At 44.8% G+C, this 19,298-nt stretch overlaps 1 protein-coding gene across 1 annotated transcript in view; it reads right to left on the bottom strand.

Annotated features, from left to right (window-relative positions):
• Positions 1-2,157: 2,157 nt before the first annotated feature.
• The window catches only part of UBALD2 (UBA like domain containing 2), a 32,445-nt gene continuing 15,304 nt past the window's right edge, over positions 2,158-19,298 (bottom strand). The window contains exon 3 of the mRNA XM_081957270.1: positions 2,158-4,042. Coding sequence (XP_081813396.1) covers positions 3,722-4,042 — 321 coding nt within the window. The 3' untranslated portion in view covers positions 2,158-3,721. The remainder of the gene's footprint in view (positions 4,043-19,298) is intronic.

Genomic DNA, 19,298 nt, shown 5'->3' with positions numbered 1-19,298 from the left:
CACAATTTTGAGAGGAGCTTCTGGTTGGGGGGGGGAGGGAGAGCGAGGCGTGCCAGGAGGAGACTCTATGGCAAGGGGTGGGTTTTCCAGTCAGCTCCACAATTGATAGGGCTTTCGGTTAGGACAAGTAGAGGAAAACAGACACAGCACTAGGAGGAGACTCTATGGTGGAGAAACCGGACTTCCGGCCGGCTCCAAAATTGAAGGGGGGGGGCTTCCGGTTAGGACCTTTGTGGCTCTCTGAGTGTTTAAGGTTATCGGCCCCTGGCCTAGGCAGAAGAACTGAAGTTTGCACAATCAGAGCTCTCTCTACTGTGGGAGGGAAGCCATGTAAGTTCAGCATGGTCCATGGTATGAGAAGCAAAGCATGATTTAGAGAAGTTACCTCTGAGCACATTCCCACTCTCTCCTGCCTGCAATCCTAATTGAATTACAGAAACAGGTGTAAAATGTACATCAGAGTTATGTAAATCAACAAGCCACTTCAACAAGCATGCAATTACAGAAAACAGTCCCTTCTGCCTCATGTTATGTGGCAAAACCTCTTCACTTGAAGCACACGGGCAGCAGATGCTACAAAACACAATTTAGACAAGCTACAGCTTTCAGCCTCCTTGGCCTACATACATCAGGGGTGTCCAAACTTGGGAACTTTAAGACTTGTGGACTTCAACTCCCAGAATTCCCCAGCCAGCCATGCTGGCTGGGGAATTCTGGGAGTTGAAGTCCACAAGTCTTAAAGTTCCCAAGTTTGGACACCCCTGGCCTACATGATGAGCTGACTGTGGACAACCTTCATTTCAAGCCACAGACCAGCAGAGCTGAGAATCGAGGCTCTGCTCCGGTTCATTCAGCTATTACTGCGGCCTTAGAACCATGTCGTCAGGCTTTTGTGTTAAACCCAGGTCACCAAAATCAACTTTCAACTGACATGAGGCGATTAGGCAAAATGTTAACATTATTACTGAAATTCAACTTTGGCTGAGTAATTCCATGGCTGAACCTGGCTCTTCACTTCTTATCACCTCTGGGCATCAACATGCTGCCTGGGGACAACAATCTGCCTGCCAACGAGATCCTCAGCACTTGCCAAACCCCCCTTCTCTACCAAATTTTAAATCATTTGAATTGAAAATAAATGCACAGGAAGCGGGCACACTCAAAACAAAGAAACAGCCTCAAGCATAACCAGCACTTTCAACAATGCTTCTGGGCCCCACCTTATTTCCACAAGATTGTTTAAAAAAAAAATAGAATTGGGGAGGTGGGGGGGGGAGATATGGTAGCTCAAAAGCTACGCTTTCCATTACGAAGGTATTTTGTGGTTGGCCACACTCAAGAAGACAGCTGGTTTTTGACAGCACCATTTATACCCTCTCAGAATTGCTGAGATGCCGCTAGTCTGAAAAGACTGAAGGACCCTTTCAGTTCAGCGGTAGACAACTGATAACATGTGGATGCAACAATGTTGTCCCCTCTACACTGTAGTCAAAATACTCCCTTAGGGATGAAGCTGAAATTCTCAAGCCCACCTTTCTTCTTTGAGTGATGTAGGGTAGAAAGAAAGGTTAGTTTTTAAGGGTGAAATTAATTTTTAAGTTTAAGGCACCCACTGCAACCCTTGCTAAGGGAAGCTCTCAGTCACTGCAAGATGTCATTCTAGACTCTGCGGAAAGAATTATGTCAGCTTTAGAGGTAGTACATATTGTTTCCTGGTGGAACCACAGGAAACTTTTTAAAAGAAAAAAAAAAAGGGGGGGGGAAACACCCCCAACAACTCAACAAAGGCAAAGTGCCACCACTCCCTCTGGCCTTCTCTGTAGGTTACTGGGTTATTCAATTTCTTCAAAATTGGCTCTTCCTGATCCTTGCTGGGCGGATGGCTCTGTTAAAACTGTTCAGGCTAAAGAATGTGGCATCCAAGTGTTTATTTAAAAACAAACAAACCTGCAACATAAAAGTAATTCTGAAGGAATGCAAATATAATACTGACAACTATTGGCTTGTGTGCACAAACTCAGCCGGCAGTTGCAAAGTTACCTGTTGTCTTCTTACAAATTCTTAATTATGAAATTTCAGAGACATCTATTTTTAGGTTGAGGGCCTCCAGCAACAAAGAATTTGAAAGGACAAAAAAAAAACAAGGACCAGTCAATTAAAAAAGTGTTTTTTTTTTATTTTTAAATTAATAAAAAACCTTCAACCTGTTTTAAGCAAGATTCCGATTTTAAAACCTAAAAAATGTAGAACCTCAACTCTTAGCCTGCCACTGGATTGAAGGGAGCGATCGGGAGCCTTCCTTCCAACAGATCCATCTTCTATAATAGCTCGTGTCTCCGTGATGCATATGCCTTTGAAAAATTCAGCTGTTTCCCCTTCTGGATGAGCCTCCCCAATGCTTAAACATTGTCCTTTTTAAAGGGAATCAGCCCGAGAGTTGAAGGGGGGAAAATTTTTCCAAGAAGAAGGGAGGAAAGGAGGGAAGGAAATAGGACAAGAAGATATTTTAGTTCATGGCAAGATACACGTTTCAATGATTTGGGATGTACCTGTTGCAGCCATCATGAAAGTTTCAATAGGCCAAAATGGGGAAATGTGGATACAAATTTGTACTCAAGTTAGAGCATCTTTCCCCTTCTTAAAAGAAAAAGGAAAAAAAAAACAGAAGAGAACACCAGCAAGGGGGAAAAAATCCAGCCTGCTGCAAGGAGAAAGAGCTATAGCCTGGCTATCAAAATTATTTTGTTAGAGTGCACATATATTAACTCCTGCCCGAGACATGAGAGAGCAAAAAATAGACTTCTTATGTCTACACAAAGTTGTGAGCCAAACGCAACAAGCTGTTTGAAGAGGAAAGTCCCCAAAGTGTCTAACAGCAGAGGCATTTTGCATTATTTCTTTATTTTCAGCTTCTCCTGTGGCCTACAGGAAAAGTGTGGAGCAGCCTCTGCAGCATAAAATTAACAACAACAAAAAAAAAATCCCTCCCCACCACCACATTTTGATGGAGAAGGGAGACTGCATTCTTTCAGCAGATAATCCTCTGCCGAACAGGCCTCTTAAAATGCCCATGTCTCAGCTGCAACCTCTTCCAGCCCTGGTCTCTTCACACAAGGACAAGGGCAGCTACAATTTTGGACGCGTGGCTTCCTTCAACGACTCTTTTCCCAAGGCCCCTCAACCCTCTAGCTGCTACAGGTATTGCCACATCCCCGGGAACCAATGGGAAAAGAAAGAGGACAACAAAAACAAGAGAGCCCCCCCCTCCCACACAATTTTTGAGGCCCCTCCCCAAACACCTACATGTTTCAAGGGAGGCGCCTTTATCCTGTTTTCAAAGCAGCCGCCTCTCTTCCCAAGCAGCGTTCTTAGAATACCACCTGGATCTTTGCAATTCCGTTGCTTTCATTTGTGATGTATATATACATTAGATATATTTATATATTTATATATTATAGTTATATATATATTTTTCTTTTTTAAAAAAGAGAAGAGACCAGTTACTAACTCTCCAGAAGAGCGGATAGGGGAAGAAAAGAAGAAAAGGATCATGGGGATAACTGATGACATATCATCAATTAAAAAAAAAACTATAAAATATTCCAGTGCGATCTTCAGAGGAAAAAAAAAACGCCCCCCTCCCATTTCCCGTGCCTCAGATTTGCCATATCCTCTTTCCCCCCCTTTGCCCCATCTTCTTTCCCATCCAAAAACGTCAGTCTTATCTCTGGCCATCCATTGCTGCCATGGCTTTCTGCTGGGGGGGTGCTGGCTGAGACACAGGAGGCCACATGGGCTGCTGATGATGAAGATGATGGTGGAGGTTGTGACTGGTGGGTGATGAAGGAGGGATCCAGGCAGGTTGGTGGTTGGGAGGCGAAGAGGCCCAGAAAGGGCTGAAGCTCCCTGGAGGAGAACATGCCATGGACGTAATGGGACTATTGCTGCTTTGGAGATTCTCTGAAGTCCGCAGCTTGGAAAACATTGCTAGAGCATCTGGGAAGTTGGGTGGCGTGGCTGGAGTATTGCTAGGTGTGCACATCTGAAGAAGACAGAAGAAGAACAGAATTATAATTAAGGACTCCATCACTTGATCAACATGGTATCAATATGGCAGCACTCAAGACACAGTATTTAAACTAGTCCCAACAACTCTCTGATGATTCGGTAGTTTTCTCTTGCCAAACACATGATACCTTCTAGCTCAACCTTTTACATCTAACTCAAGTGAACAGACCCCAAAAGTGCTTTTTTTGAGGGGGCAACTGGGCTTTCTTGTTTTTTCCTTGAAGACGTTTCACTTCTCCTCCAAGAAGCTTCTTCAGCTCTGACAGGATAGTAGGGAATGGAAGGATTTATATTCCTTGCAGAGAATCTGCATCCTTTTAGATGGTCCTTGAAGCACTTGGAGGTTTCTCTGTGTCCTCAGGGTTACCTGAGTGATGCTCCTGGTTTCTGTAGCCTGCAATTTTTTCCCTCTGGCAATCCATTCCTACTCCCACACCATTCCAAGGGTATTCATCTCAAACTGCATAGCTAAAAGTCTGTAGAGATTCTCAGCCATCCTTTGAATGGTGTGGGAATAAGAATGAATTTCCAGAGAAAAATTTCAGACTACAGGACCAGGAACGCTATTCAGGTGACTCTGAGGACACAGATAAACCTCCAAGTGCTTCAATGACCCTCTAAAAGGATGCAAATGACCAGCTTTCTAAAAGGAATACACCGTATTTTCCGGTGTGCAAGACGCACTCCCCCCAAAAAAGTGGGTGGAAATGTCTGTGCATCTTATAGAGTGAATGTTGCCCAAGCTCCGTCCATCTGCTGCCCCCCATCCTTCGGCCTCTACCTCCCAGCAATTTGGGGCATCTTATAGTCTGAAAAATACGGTAAATCCTTCCATTCCCCACTATCTTGTCAGAGCTGAAGATGAAAAGTGAAACGTCTTCAAAGAAAAAACAAGGAAGTCCAGTTGCCTCCTGAAAAAAAAAAAAGCACCTTTGGGACAACCATGATCCGACATGACTGAGAATCTCTACAGACATCAAGTGAACAGAGTTATAATTTACTGCTCCACATTAAAATCAATCCAGTTTGACCACCATCCTCTATTATGTATTCTACATTTGTTAATGGAAACTGAATCCCAAATAAGCATAACAGTAAAAGCTAAATTCTTACACCATTCTTTTCATTAGCTCTTTTCCCACCTTAACTAAAAAGATGCTGAAAATGATTTTAAAGGGACAGTCTGTCTCAACACCGCTTAGATGGGTGGCAATGGATCCTGCACACATACTTTTGATAAGCAAAGGAAAAGACGGTACTCAATAAGCGGGATGAACCTTTTTTTAAGACTAACCGATTCAACTAGTCTGTGAATTGCCCTTTATCTTATTTGTGGTTGAATTATCTTAAGGCCTAATTTGGCAAGATACTTTTTATAGTGTAGGATGTGGTTTGTGGGTTCATAGGACCTCAACTTTCTCCTTACAGTTCCTGGGCGAAAAAGGAAGGGGGAAAGGAGGCACTATCTGTGGCACCCCCATATTCAGGAACTGTAGAAGATAACAGCAGCAATAGTTCAGAAATTAATAGGTGTTTCTCATAAACTGGCAAATAGCCTGCTAGGTTTATCATTTAAGCATTCTTCTTGAGAAGCACAATTTAAAGGAAAAGAATACCAGGCTGGAAAGAATATTAGGCTGTAGAAATAGCTGTTACAGCATCAATAATAGGGAGAAGAGCAAGCGGCACTGTAGAAGAGCTAACAGCTTGGGCCTTTTTTGTCCCCTTGACCAATCAAGTTCAATCAAAGCGCTAAAACCTTCCACTTGATATTAATATAAAAGCAATCTCATGAGTGCTACTTTTCCCAAGCCTGGAGTTATGAATACTCAGCAAAGGGGCAACCCAAGCACTAAAAGGCATATATTGCCTTCTTTACTGAGACAGATTCAAGCATGGTTTTCAAAGGATAGTTACTCTTCTGCTAAGGGAGGGGAAAAACTCTCTCTCTCTCTCTCAAGCCTGACTTTTATGGCAAGAAAGTTTAAGATCAAAGCTTCAATTTGAAGGGAGCCTGAAACTCTCCATATAATGAATAAGGGAGGCAAGAGTGATTGACTGCAAAAGTATTCACACTAAAGCCAAATTCTAATGAATATATAATCAAGCATATTAGAGGAGTTCAGTACTGCTGCCCAGATTATAAATAAATTGCAGGTGTTGCTGAAGCTGGTTAGTCAGTGGAAGTTAAGTGTCTTCTGCAACTGGAGAGAACTGATGACACATCTATGGATTGCAAATCGCAGGAATGTTTTAGCCACAAGAAGTGTACGGGTAAGTTGTACTGCAAATTTTCACTGACCCACAACTTCTGATACAATTCCAAAGAAAGAAAGAGAGTCCCACATTCTGTGCCATCAAAGCAAAGCATGCAAATCATGCATGCACTTTGCATAATTTCCAATTAACACAGTAAGTACTGTAAAACCGGTGACTGCAAGTCATGGGCATCACCAATGAGTAAACTCGCTCTTACCAGGACACTTATATTTTCCTATGTGGAAAAGACGGCCCTCTTGTATGCTGTATCATAACCAGGTTCCACTTAGCGGGAGGGGGAATTACTAGACTTGCCTATGCACTATTATTATTATATCTCATTAGCATCTCTTCCGGCCCTGGGTGCTGCAGCACACTTCTTGATTCATCGGAGTCTCCTCCCATCTAGCTTTCAAAAAGAAATGATACCTCTGAGAGATAAGGAACGGCAAGATATGGTGGGCTTTGGAATTATCCGTGGAATGAAACATTCCCAATGGATTGCCCCACCCAGTTTGATTTCTATCGTACAGCATCTTCGCTGTGTCCGGGACTGCACAAAACTCTCCTTTTGTGACTCAATCGGTGAACTAAATAGTAGGTTTTGAATAGTTTAACCCAAATCAAATTATGTGGTCTTCTGGTGTTTCGGTGCACACAGGAACCAATTCAAACATTTTTTGTTCTGAAAATAAATTATGTGTTGGTGGAGGAGGAGGGGGTTTCCTTGGGAAATATGAGCAACAGCTGGGAAAGCAAGAAGACCTTGAGAAGATGGTGGAGGTGGGGTAGCAAACGAGCCATGTGAAGAGGGACCCAACGCCCACCATCTTATTCTGTTTGCCCTGTAAAATCAGCCTGAGATCCTGCTAGATGCAACTTCTACTAGCTGCTAAAACCAAGAGTCCAGGTTCTGCATTAAAAGCAAACTACTCCAGGATAACTATGCTTTGAAATAAAACTACACCCAAATGTAAAGGAGATGCTTTAAGACTGCTAAAAGCAGGCAGTACAAATTTACAGCTGGATATTGATAAATGTTCAATAAAAAGTGTTAAGAAATTATTAATCAAGGAGTGGAAACAAAGGATAATCTTTTGGTTCTATAAACTGCACGACAAAGAAAGCCTGATCTGAACACTTCCCTTTTGCATTGAGCAGATTCCTCCAAACTCTTTGGGAGGGCCATGCTTTTCATGCTATATATGCTATATATAAGAGCCACAATGGCGCAGTGGTTAGAGTGTGTTACTGCAGGCTACTTCTGCTGATTACCGTTTGCCAGCAGTTTGGCAGTTCGGCTCTCACCTGCTCAAGGTTGACTCAGCCTTCCATTCTTCCGAGGTGGGTAAAATGAGGACCCAGATTTTGGGGGACAATAGGCTGACTCTGAAAACCGCTTAGAGAGGGCTGTAAAGCACTGTGAAGCTGTATATGTCTAAGTGCTATTGCTATATTCTAACTGAGTATTTCAATACCATTTTAGAAACATTCTGCTCTGTTCTGATGGCACAGCCCAGACTTGGTCCACTACCCCAGCAAGTGTTCAGACCCCTTAATGCCTTCTCACTATCTTTTAAGTGACATTCAAGTCCTCAGTTTGAGGTGTACCAACTTGAAACATCAAAGATGGAGGCCTCCCAGCCTACATCTGGCTGTTGCACAACATGCTTAATTGTTTTGAGTGCTACCATCTACCTTCCCTGCTGGGTGCAATTCACACACATCCCTATGTCCTTTGTTTTGGGAATGAATATAGGCCTGCTCTATTCCATTTCCTAATGTTTATATGTTGCATCAACGCAAGTTTTCTTTTTCTAAATGAGGTTCTCTCACCCCTTTGAGGAAAGGACCCATTTTACCAATAAAGGAGAATATTTGTAGCACAGGGTTGAAATGAGGGGTCCCTGGTGCTCTCTGAGTATGATTGCTTTCTTGCAGATATTTCATTACCCAAACTGGGTAACGTCATCTCTGCTAATGATGTTACCTAGTTTGGGAAATGAAACATCTGCAAGAAAGCAATCATACTCAGAGAGCACCAAGGACTTGTTTTAGCTTTACCATTTCATTCTGGGTACTTAAACTACCCAAGGCTGAATCTATAGGGTTATAGAACAGGCACAGAAGAACTGTACCAAATCCCTGTTCCCCTCAATGCATTACCCTCATTCCTCCTATGAAACGAAACAGGTTGAAAAGTAGGTGGACGTATGTGCTCACCAGCGTTTATATTCAATGGTGTACAGGAGAGCAAGTGTGCCCATTCCCAACCCTACTAAAAACAAACACTCCCTGAAACTCTTCCAGCCAAGAGACTGAAAGCCTGCCAATAATGTATGCTTATTAAGCCTTGCTCACCCATTATGATCCACCTGCATAATGAGATGTACCCATTTATTTACACAACAGTGTATTTCCTAAAAGCAACTCCGTCAACCAGTCCAGCACTGCCTTTCAAAAGATATGATCTCCAATTTCTTCATACCTTGGGAATGGCTCCTGTATGTTTTCATTTACTTAGCAAATGTTCTATATGATAATTTATGTACACAAGCTAGGGAACTGTACATCCTTTCATATATTAAAGCGTATAGACTGGAGCTCATTTGCCTCCCATCCAGTTGAGCAACAGCTACTATGTGTTTCCATCAGCTGAAAGTATATTTTGAAAAAAAAATCTTCACATTTTGTGTCCTTGGTCATATAAAACATTTCAGGGTGTAACTTTTTCTTCAATAGGCTTGTTCCAGGATTAGTTACAATTTCACCCTGTTCCTCACTATATCCTGAATTTTTACTGAGCTGTTTAAAACAAGTTAATGCCAAATCTATAGACTTCTGAAGACCCTAGGATTCCCCAAGCTGATATATATGCATGGGGTCTCTGTCTCTCTGTCTCTGTCTCTGTCTCTCTCTGTGTGTGTGTGTGTGTGTGTGTGTGTGTGTGTATTCATTCATTCCCTAGTAGGAAAAATGTGCCATGCAAAACCAGCCATTTTGCCAACTACCTAGACAGTCACTAAAAACTGAAAACAACTTGATGGGACATAATCAATCCATCAGTTTAGCAGCACAGTTCTAAGACTGTGGTTGGTGTGTTACTTCGTAGGGAGGGTATATGACCCAAGATTGCCCATCCATGATGTAAAGGAAGAATCGTGGTATTGATTTAGCTCTAGGCTGTGGAGATAATCAACTTATTTATAAACTTAAAGGAGACTGGAATTGCTAGTAGTTTTCTAAAAACATGAAAATCCTCATACTTTCAGGTGAAAATCCATGAAGAAACTGATCAAAGATTCTGTGAGGGTTAGAGAAATGTGCCTTAAGGCAAGTAATTTCAACTGACCTACTTCTTCCAGCACCAATTTTACATGTGGTGCTTCAGAGAGTCATTATACAATGCACATTCTCTTTCTAACTTCCTTTCAAACAAAGTTGTATACCCAAGCCTATCATTTTGATCCAGACCACACACGTTCATTTTTTTATTTATCAAATCAATCTCAGTCTCTCTCCCCCCTGCTCTCTGCTTCATAACCAATTGTCCATCCATCAAAGCTGTTTTTCTCCCATGTTCCTGTCATCAGAGGACAATGACAGGCTCATTAAGAGAGATATCTAGGGTTCTTTTTACATCAGGCCACATAGGATGCGATTCTATTCTGTATCTAACCAGGGACCCCTGCCATGTTGACATCACAAAATAATTGCACTTTATTGAGAATAGTGCTATGAGTACTGTAGAAAAAAGAATCTTGATCTAATACCCTATCTGATGAAGCTTAATTGCAACCTTAACATTTGTATTAAGTACTACTGTGGAACTAATGAATGGTGGTAGTGAATCACCAAAAGACCTTTTGTGGAAGCGTTAGACAAGCTGTTAAGTGTTTCAAGGCAGAAGTCAGTTAGCCACAATATATCTAAATTCTGTACATAGGACACCATTCTCAAGTTTGTGTCCCGCCATCTGTGCTCAGTGGACTAAAGATTCCACTGATCAAAAGTTGGCTAATAATTCTGAGAATTATCATCCTAACATCCTGGGAGACCAATGATTGGGAAAAGCTCTTAGACCTCCTGTGAATAAATGATTCAATGAGCTAACCTTTTATATTACCATTTGTACCTTAGCGCCTTTATTCTTCTGCCTCACAGGATATTGATATTGGTATTATTAATACCTCTGCTTTCATAGTTACCGTATAAAGGTAGGCAAATCACACTATAAATAAACCTGATTCCAAAGAATTAAGGCAACATTGTATTTCAAAATGTTCTTTTAAAACAAAGACCACTCTATTCCTCCCCCAATGTGACTTCATTACAGATTAACAACCAGTATCTAATCTCAAGCAGCTGAATGTGTAAAACATATACTCTGGCTGCCAAGAACATTTAACCTGGATCTGTTTTTCATTTCACACTGGCAACTTTAAAAGAAAGTCCCTTTCAAGCAGGCCCAAAATATATTTTCAGTAAGTTTTGAATGTATGTATGTATGTATGTATGTATGTATGTATGTATGTATGTAATTATTTATAAGAGGGAGACAGTTTCTAAAAGTGAAGAGAAAGTACAACTGTAGTAACCCTGGTGTGTGTGAGAGAGAGGGGGGGGAGGGAGGGAGAAATCAAGTGACGTAGTTGTTCATCTTGACACATGATTCTGGGTGGCAAGCTATAAGAATCAAAACAATTACAACGAATGCAAAAAATTAAAATATGCAGCATAACATCGCCCACAATCTCTAATACAGCCAGGAGATAGGTCCCCTCACATACCTGGAAGCCACAGGTTGGGGCTGCATTGTGGACAAAGGCTTTCAGGAATCACAAAGGCTATAGGCAGCCTCACTTCTGCCGGTTATCCTGCTCAGGTTCTCTCGATGCTTCCTCCATATTCTGAATTGCTATCTCACCCCTTTGCTAAGCTAACAACGTCATCTTTCAAGGTCAAACACAAGGAAGACTTCTGGGTGACTGAAAAGATGGGGCCAAGGGCATTTGGTTGACAGTCTTGTGACTTTAGGGACAGGCCCATGCTGCTTTCCCAGCAACAATATGGAAGTGCTTTGCCACTTTCTTCCTCTATTTGCTTGTTGTAGTTGTTTTACTCCTTAGTTTAACTTGTAGCTTTCAGTTTCACAGGGACCTCCTAAATGGGTGTCACCCAGGCTTCATCCTTCTCAGCTTTTTCAGATCGGCCAAGGCCATCTTTTGCCATTTGCTTTCTAGCAATGTTTAACCCCATTTCTTCAGTGTTGTTAAAGATGCACAGCCATTACTCCTTTGATGTTTTGTTATTCTTTATGGTACCAACTTGCCAGTTTAAATTCTGGGCAAACATGCCCTTAATGCAAAAATTTCAGCCTTACTTCACAAAAGAAAGACTTTGGGGCTCATGTTGCCCATTTCCCCCCCCCCCCAACCAGCGATAATAGAATAGGACATTACGAAAAACAAACTAACATCAAACTTAAAATACAGTTGCATGCTTTCTCTCTAGAAAGCTGAGGCCATGTTAACAGCATAGTGACCGAGCAGTAGCGTAACCACAAAAGCAGTTACAAAACAAGCCAACAGTGGTTCTTCTCCATCTTGCTGTTCTGAATGAGTTACAACTGATCTCTCACTAGTCTTGTCCCCTCTCTTATCCCAACATCTCCCTCCCCACCAATCCCACATATAAGTGCGCTTGGAGAAATCCATCATCAAAGAGGAAGTATTTTACATTATATAGCACCTCTGTTTGGGTATAGACACAGACACAAATATATACATATGGGTGTGGGTTTATAAAGAGGTATCCAAACAAAATACAAAAAAGTGAAGCTGTTTTTTAACTTTAGGAACAAAAGAAACTTCTTGCAATCGGTCAGGTCCATGACCTCTCTTTCTTTTCCAGTTATGTCCCTTCAGATATATGCATGTAAATTGGGACTGGAGCAGAGATGATGGGCTAAGGTTGTGATGGCATCATCTTTCCGGGCACGCCAGCTATCGCCCTTCCGGCTTCCGGTGTGCACATGCGCGCCTGCAAGCTGGTCTTTGTGCAAACAGGACAGCAGCTCACATGCATGCACCAGGAAGCTGAGCTTCTGGTTTCCGGCACGCGCAAGCACGCCGGCCAGGTGGTCTTTGCTTGTGCATGTGCACCAGAATGACAATTGGCTTACCTGAAGGGTCCTTTTCTGTGCACTGCGGGAGAATCCAAGCAATGGGTTAATTCAGTCTGGTTGCCCTAGGACTGAGGAATCTTTTTCCTTGGCCACGCCTCCTGGTGTTGCTTGGCCCCAGAATTTTGAAAAGGTTTGGAACCCATGAAGTCTGGAAGCATGATGAAGTAGTAAAGGAAAGTCCAAGTTGGCACGACGGTCATGAATCCCTGGACGGAGAAGCCAGGGTGGGTTGGCCTCTCCCGCAGTGTACAGAAAAGGACCCTTCAGGTAAGCCAATGGTCATTTTCCTGTGCACTGCTTGGAGAGTCCAAGCAATGGGACATACCCAAGTTACTGTCACTAGGGCAGGCAGAAGGTCAGTCCTGGGATTCGGTCATGGAAACAACCGCCTGGAGAACCTGCCTGCCGAACGAGGCTTCGGCCAAAGCATACATGTCCAATTTATATTTCTTGACAAAGGGTGATGGTGAAGACCAGGTAGCCGCTCTGCAGATCTCGTCAATGGTAGCCTGGGTGGCCCAGGCCGCGGTGGTGGCAGCGCTCCTTGTGGAATGAGCGGTAATGTGTCGAGGTACTGCACTGGACTGATGTTCGTATGCAGCTGCAATTCATGCTCTCAGCCACTTGCCGACCGTAGAAGATGTCACCTTCTCACTCAAGGAGCCTGGCTGGAACGACACAAAGAGGGTGGAAGTCTGCAGAACGCTTGATGTATATCCGCAGGGCCCGTCTGATGTCCAACTTGTGCCAAACACATTCCCTTGGGTAGTTGGGGCGCGGGCATAAGTTAGGTAGGATGACTTCTTGCGTCCTGTGGAACCAGGTGTTGATCTTTGGGATGAAGGCAGGGTCCAGACGCAGTATGACCCTGTCCGGATGGATGACACAAAGGTCCTCCCAGACTGATACAGCCGCCAGCTCTGATATGCGCCTCACAGATGTTATTGCAACAAGAAAGGCAGTTTTTAAGGTGAGGTGTCGAAGTGATGTTGTACGTAGAGGCTCGAAGGGCGGTGAAGTAAGATCCTGTAGGACCACCGATAACTGCCAGGTGGTATAACAGTGAACCACCAGAGGGTATAAGTTGGAGGCGCCCTTAAGAAACAGCGAACCCTTGATATTTTGCTGTGGGGCTGGGTCGGATCACTGGACCAAATGGTGGATAGTGCTGCCACCTGACCACGAAGGGTGTTGGGGGCGAGACCCTTGCCTAGGCCCACCTGTAGAAAGTCCAGTACACGGGAAACAGGTGCAGTGACTGGATCAAAATGGAGGTTGTCACACCACTTGGCGAAGGTGGACCAAGTGGAGTCGTATATCCTGGTCGCTGAAGGATGTCTGGACACCTGGATAGTACGTAGCACCTCCTCCGACAGGCCCTCTCTCCTCAGGAGGTCCCCCTCAAGTACCAGATGGCCAGCTGGAGCCAGTGGGGGTCCGGGTGGAGTATGGTCCCCTGGCTGAGGGAGATCTGGCCTTGAGGGATTCACCATGGAGTGGACACCGACAGGCTGACAAGATCGGCATACCAGGACCTCCGAGGCCAGTGGGGTGCGACGAGGAGGACCTCCGCCCTCTCCGCGGTGGTTTTGCAGATCACCTGTGGTAGCAGCGGGAGAGGAGGGAAGGTGTACAGCAGCCCCTGAGGCCATCTACATTGAAGGGCATCCGTCCCCTCCGCCCCCCGTGAATGGAAGCGGGAGAAGAAGCGTTGGGAGTTGCGTGTTCTCTTGGGTGGCAAACAGGTCGATCACGGGGGGTGCCGAATCTGCGAGACAACTGGCGGAACAGGACTGGATCCAATCGCCACTCTGCATTGTCTATGGTGGTCCTGCTCAGCCAGTCCGACTGAGTATTGTCCACTCCCGAGATGTGGTCGGAGCAAATGGATGCAATGTGATGCTCCGCCCACCTGCCCAGGGCCTCTGTCTCTGCCATGAGTTTCCTGGACCTGGTGCCGCCCTGGCGATTTATATGTGCCTTGGTGGCCACATTGTCCGTCATCAGGAGGACGTGCTGATGCAGAATGTCCTGGTGAAAATGTCACAGGGCAAGTCTCGCTGCCCGCAGCTCCAAGAAGTTGATGTTGCAAGCTGCTTCGGCTGGAGACCACTTGACCTGAGTTACGCGATGTTGCATGTGTGCCCCCCAACAGGCAAGGCTGTCGTCTGTCGTGATGATCACTCTCGCAGGTTCCGTGAAAGGTGTCCCTTCAGTAGAGCTGTTGATTGCCACCACTTGAGAGATCTCTTCACAGTCGGGGAAAGCCGCATCGTCATGGATGAGTTGCTCCTGTTGGCTCTCTGATGGGGCAGGAGAAGCCACTGCAACTCTCTGGAATGGAACCGTGCCCAGGGGACAACCGAGAAGCAGGAGATCATCTTCCCCAACAGTTGTGAGAGGAGTAGCACGGAGACTCGCCTCAAGCTCAGAACCTTGTGGGTCAGGGATACTAAGCTGTCTATCCTGTCCTGGGAAAGGAACATCCTGCAAGTTGAGGTGTCTATCACTGGCCCCAGGTGGAGAAGGTTGGTAGTTGGGGTGAGATGACTCTTTTCCAGGTTCAAAGAGAACCTGTGACTCCGGAGGGACCTCATGGTGATGTGGAGGTCCCGTAAGGCCTGTTTCCTGGACGACGATTGGATGAGAATGTCATCCAGGTAACATTGAAGTCTTACGGGCCTGCGCCTGAGTTGCGCTGCAACCACTGATAGAACTTTTGTGAAGGTGCATGTCCCCCGCCAGGAGCTTGGCCAATAGTTCGCACAGCCAAATAACTGAGGCCCTATTAAAAAAGGACGCAGAAGAAGAGGCCTTAATGGCCCAATCGGCCGTGAGATGAGTCTTGTGGCAAGCCTTCTCCGCCTTCTGGCCCTCCAATAGATCTGCTGGGAGGGAAGAGTTGGAGGTAAGGGCAGCGATGGGAGGGTCCATGGCTGGAGGACCAGGAGATCCTCCAGGGTGGGCTCCATCCTGTACAGCTTCTTGTCCGCTCCACTGGGAGAGGACAACGTTGGGTCCACTGGTGTTGTATTAGGTCTAGAAACAACCCAGGTACCGGCACCAGTTCCTGCTGAGGAGTAGGAACATCGAACATGGCCGTGTTGGGGTTGGCCGGGGTCGAGTCGGCTGAGGTCTGAGCGGGCTTGGGTTTGATTCCTACCCTGGTAGCGGCCTTAGCCTTGTGAAGGATTGACTTAAAGAGATTCGGCTTAAAGAGCCCTGAGAAGGCAGGCGCATCTGGAGGGAGGTCCTCGTCATCCGAGAGCTCTTGTTCTTCCTGGTCAGGGTCCTCCAGGTTGGAAGCCTCACTGACTATGGAAGACTCAAGGGTGGGATGGCAGGCCTGTTTAGTGGGGGGGGATCAACTGGACTAGGGCGAGAAGTACTGGGAGCCACTGGGGTTCGATCCCGTGTTCGCATGCCATCCGCGATGCCCTTGGCCCCCTGACCACCCGGCGGTCTCCTGGCAAAGCGTGGCTGAGCGCAAGGGGTCGTTTACAAAGGAGTGAATTTTTCGTGCCAAAAAATGGCCGCTGCAAAAGCATGGGGAAATGCGGAGTTGAAAGCAGCGACCGCAAGCTTAATCTGCGGTCGCACGCTCATCCTCGGCGGCTGAGGGCGAGAAAACAGGCTAGGAAGCAAAAAATCCTCGAATAAAACAAACAAAACGCTCAATTTAAAACCTCGCCGCTGTTGCCGCGCTCTTTAAAGCAAGCGGCAAGGTCTCCACGCCAGCCGACAGCATGGCTATGGAGCAACCCCCCCCCAACACGCTTACCTCCTGGCCTCCGAACAGCACAAAAGCAGCTGTAGAGATAGCAATTTAGAAGGAAAAAAACCAAGAATAGATGGGAAGGGAGAATTATGGAAAAAAGGGAAAGAAATTACTAAGAGAGTCCAAGCCAAAGGATTAATTCAGCTGGAGCTCACAAATAGCTATCCGTACGGGCAGACTGAGGAAAAATTCTGGGGAGTGGCCACACTAGGAGGTGTGGTCAGGAAAAAAGAAGTTCCTCAGTCCAAGGGCAACCAGACTGATTTAACCCGTTGCTTGGACTCTCCAAGCAGTGCACAGGAAAAACTGAAAGACAAGGTGACTAGTGTGCATGTGCATGCTGGAAACTCAGCTTCCCGGTGCACACATGCACGCCAGGGAACTGTTCTTCTGGTTTCTGGTGCTCCCCCAATGTGTGGGCTCCCATTTCGGCACTTGGTGCCAAAAAGGTTCGCCAACACTGGGCTAAGGCAAAATTGTCTGTGTATAGGTGGAATGAGCTTAAAACAGACTTCCCTTGCCTAAAGCCCTCCAGAGATGTGACGGACTTCAAATCCCACAAGCCCTTGGCCACATGGCATTATTGATACTCAATTTATCTGAAAAGAAACCAGATTGAAGGATATTTAAGTAAGACGGGCTATATAAAATTATCTTATCTACAAACCTATTATTTTATAGTAGCCTTTCATCTGAAGGGCACTAGCAAGCTTAGACCATGGTTCTGGTAAGTTAACATTATAAACTGTGACTTGCCCATGGCAAGCCAAGTGGAGAAAGGGGATATGACTAGATCTGGGCCAGAAGGTAATGTAACAACGCCATGTTGCAAAACAAAAAACAGCATCAGCTCTGTGATAGGTCGACTAATCATATTAGCAGGCATCAGACTGCTTTTCCTTCCCCACTTACAAACAAATTCAGCCAGCAGCTTGCATCATCACAAATCCTCTGGAGAGGCTGAAACAAAAGACTGCAGAAGTCTTTTCCCTCATCAAGCTTCTTTACTTCCCGGTAAGCTGTGACCATTCCATTCTAATTATAACTTCTCAAACAAAAAAACACTTTTTCTACTGTAGTTCTCAATTGCAGGCCTGGTTCTAGGACTATGCTTTTGTTTTAATATTGGTGACATTACACCTCCTTTTTTCAATGGGAGGTGGGGAAAGGGTGAGGCCAGGTTCAGGAGGGGAAAAAAAAAACTATTCTCTATGAGAAAGAAAGAAAGAAAGAAAGAAAGAAGGAAGGAAGGAAGGAAGGAAGGAAGGAAGGAAGGAAGGAAGGAAGGAAGGAAGGAAGGAAGGAAGGGATGTAGAACTGGGGGTTCCCCAATCCCTGGACTGGAACCAGGCTGTGACATGCCAGAAACTGGGCGGAGCAAAAAAGTGAATCCCCATCCGCGAGATGCAGGCCGCATGTGAAACCACACGCCTCCGGTCCGTGGAAAAACCTCTCTCCACGGAACTGGTCCCTGGTTTCCAAACGTTTGGGTGCCACTGATATAGAATATATCTCTGAGATATAGAAATACCAGAGATATAGAATTAAGCTGATACAGAACCAAGCAGAGCTAGATTCAACCATAAAAGCTCACCAAATGACTGTGGCCCAATCGTGCTCTCTCAAGCCAAACTACCACACTTGAGTTGTGGGTAAGAACTATGTGTACTGCCATGGATTACAATGGAAGAAAAGCACTAACAAAAGATTGGAGGAGAGAGAAATATTGGTCCAAACCCTGTTTCTCAAAATCATTTTAATTTTGTATTAAAATAGGTGATTAAAACGTATGATTAAAAAGTGCCAGCGAGCCCTTACACACAGCCCTTTGATGCGCACAGGCATCTCACATGCAATCCAGGCAATTCGCTTGATTTGCATGGAATAAATCTGGCATTCTGGCTTGTGAAAGTAATTAAAACGAAAAGGATAGATTGCCTGTCCTGGCTGCACCACCCCCAATCCTTCCATCTACTTTGGCCAGCCTGGAAGCGGCAGGCCGAGAATAGGAAAAATGGAGCCTGTCACAACAAAGAGGTTTCAACCGAGCGGAAGTGACTGCGTAATGCTCCACATATGTGACTCAACCTTCCTGCTTGCCCTATTCAAACATCAACAAAAACAATTCAATGGGCTGAGTTCTGTGGCACCAAAAAGGCATCGTTGCTAACATTTATGGGACGGCTAGTCAACCACACTTCTCTTTAAGATTTTTTTTCCTTGCTGCAAAGAGGAGAAATGTTTAACAAAAGTTGCTCTATTATTCCCAACCTTTTCCAAATAGAGTTACAGTTCCTATAATGCCCAGCCATCATGGTCAAGGGTTCAAAGTACCAGAAGGCAGCACTATGGCTAAATAGGGACAAAAATTAGGCTTGGCCTCTCTTGCATAAAGAAGCTTAATTGCCCAGAGGGCAAAGTCTTCTTTAACAACACTAGGTGATAGAAACACGTAAAGCAATCCAAATAGGAAAAAATAGCCTTGAGCTTGTTATGTTGGCATTTATCTCTCGCACACAGACACACACATCCATTTGTATCTATGCACACAGACGCCCACAAACTTCACAGACAGTTACCTTTATTTCTGGAACTTGCCCTGGAAACTGCAAAACTCCCAACAGCATCAATAACCAAGGAAATATTAATTAGCATTTCTTGTGTGAAAGCATTTATGTGTGCCAGAATGATCTTTACTTAACTGACTTTTCATAAGTCCACATTGTGCTAGCACTATCTATGTGAGAAAACAACCATTTGAACCTGAAGCAACTCTGCATAATTAATGTATTGTAAAATAAAATTACTCTTTAGGGGTTAAAAAGGAGGGAGATAGACAAATAGACATTTAGAACAGACCAAAAAAATGGCTCATTACAGTAGTTTAAGGAGGATGCAAATATGCAGATGAGCCACCCCAGCAAAAACAAGAGTGGGAGACCAATACCATAACCAAACTAAATCAATTCCAGGCTACACTATAACTGGAGGGTAAAATTTAAAAGT

Source organism: Natrix helvetica (assembly GCF_964273705.1).
Source record: "Natrix helvetica genome assembly, chromosome: 1".
NCBI classification, from domain to species: Eukaryota; Metazoa; Chordata; class Lepidosauria; order Squamata; family Natricidae; genus Natrix; species Natrix helvetica.
The sequence above is the reverse complement of the archived record's forward strand: the minus strand, read 5'-3'. Positions and strand labels throughout refer to the sequence as shown.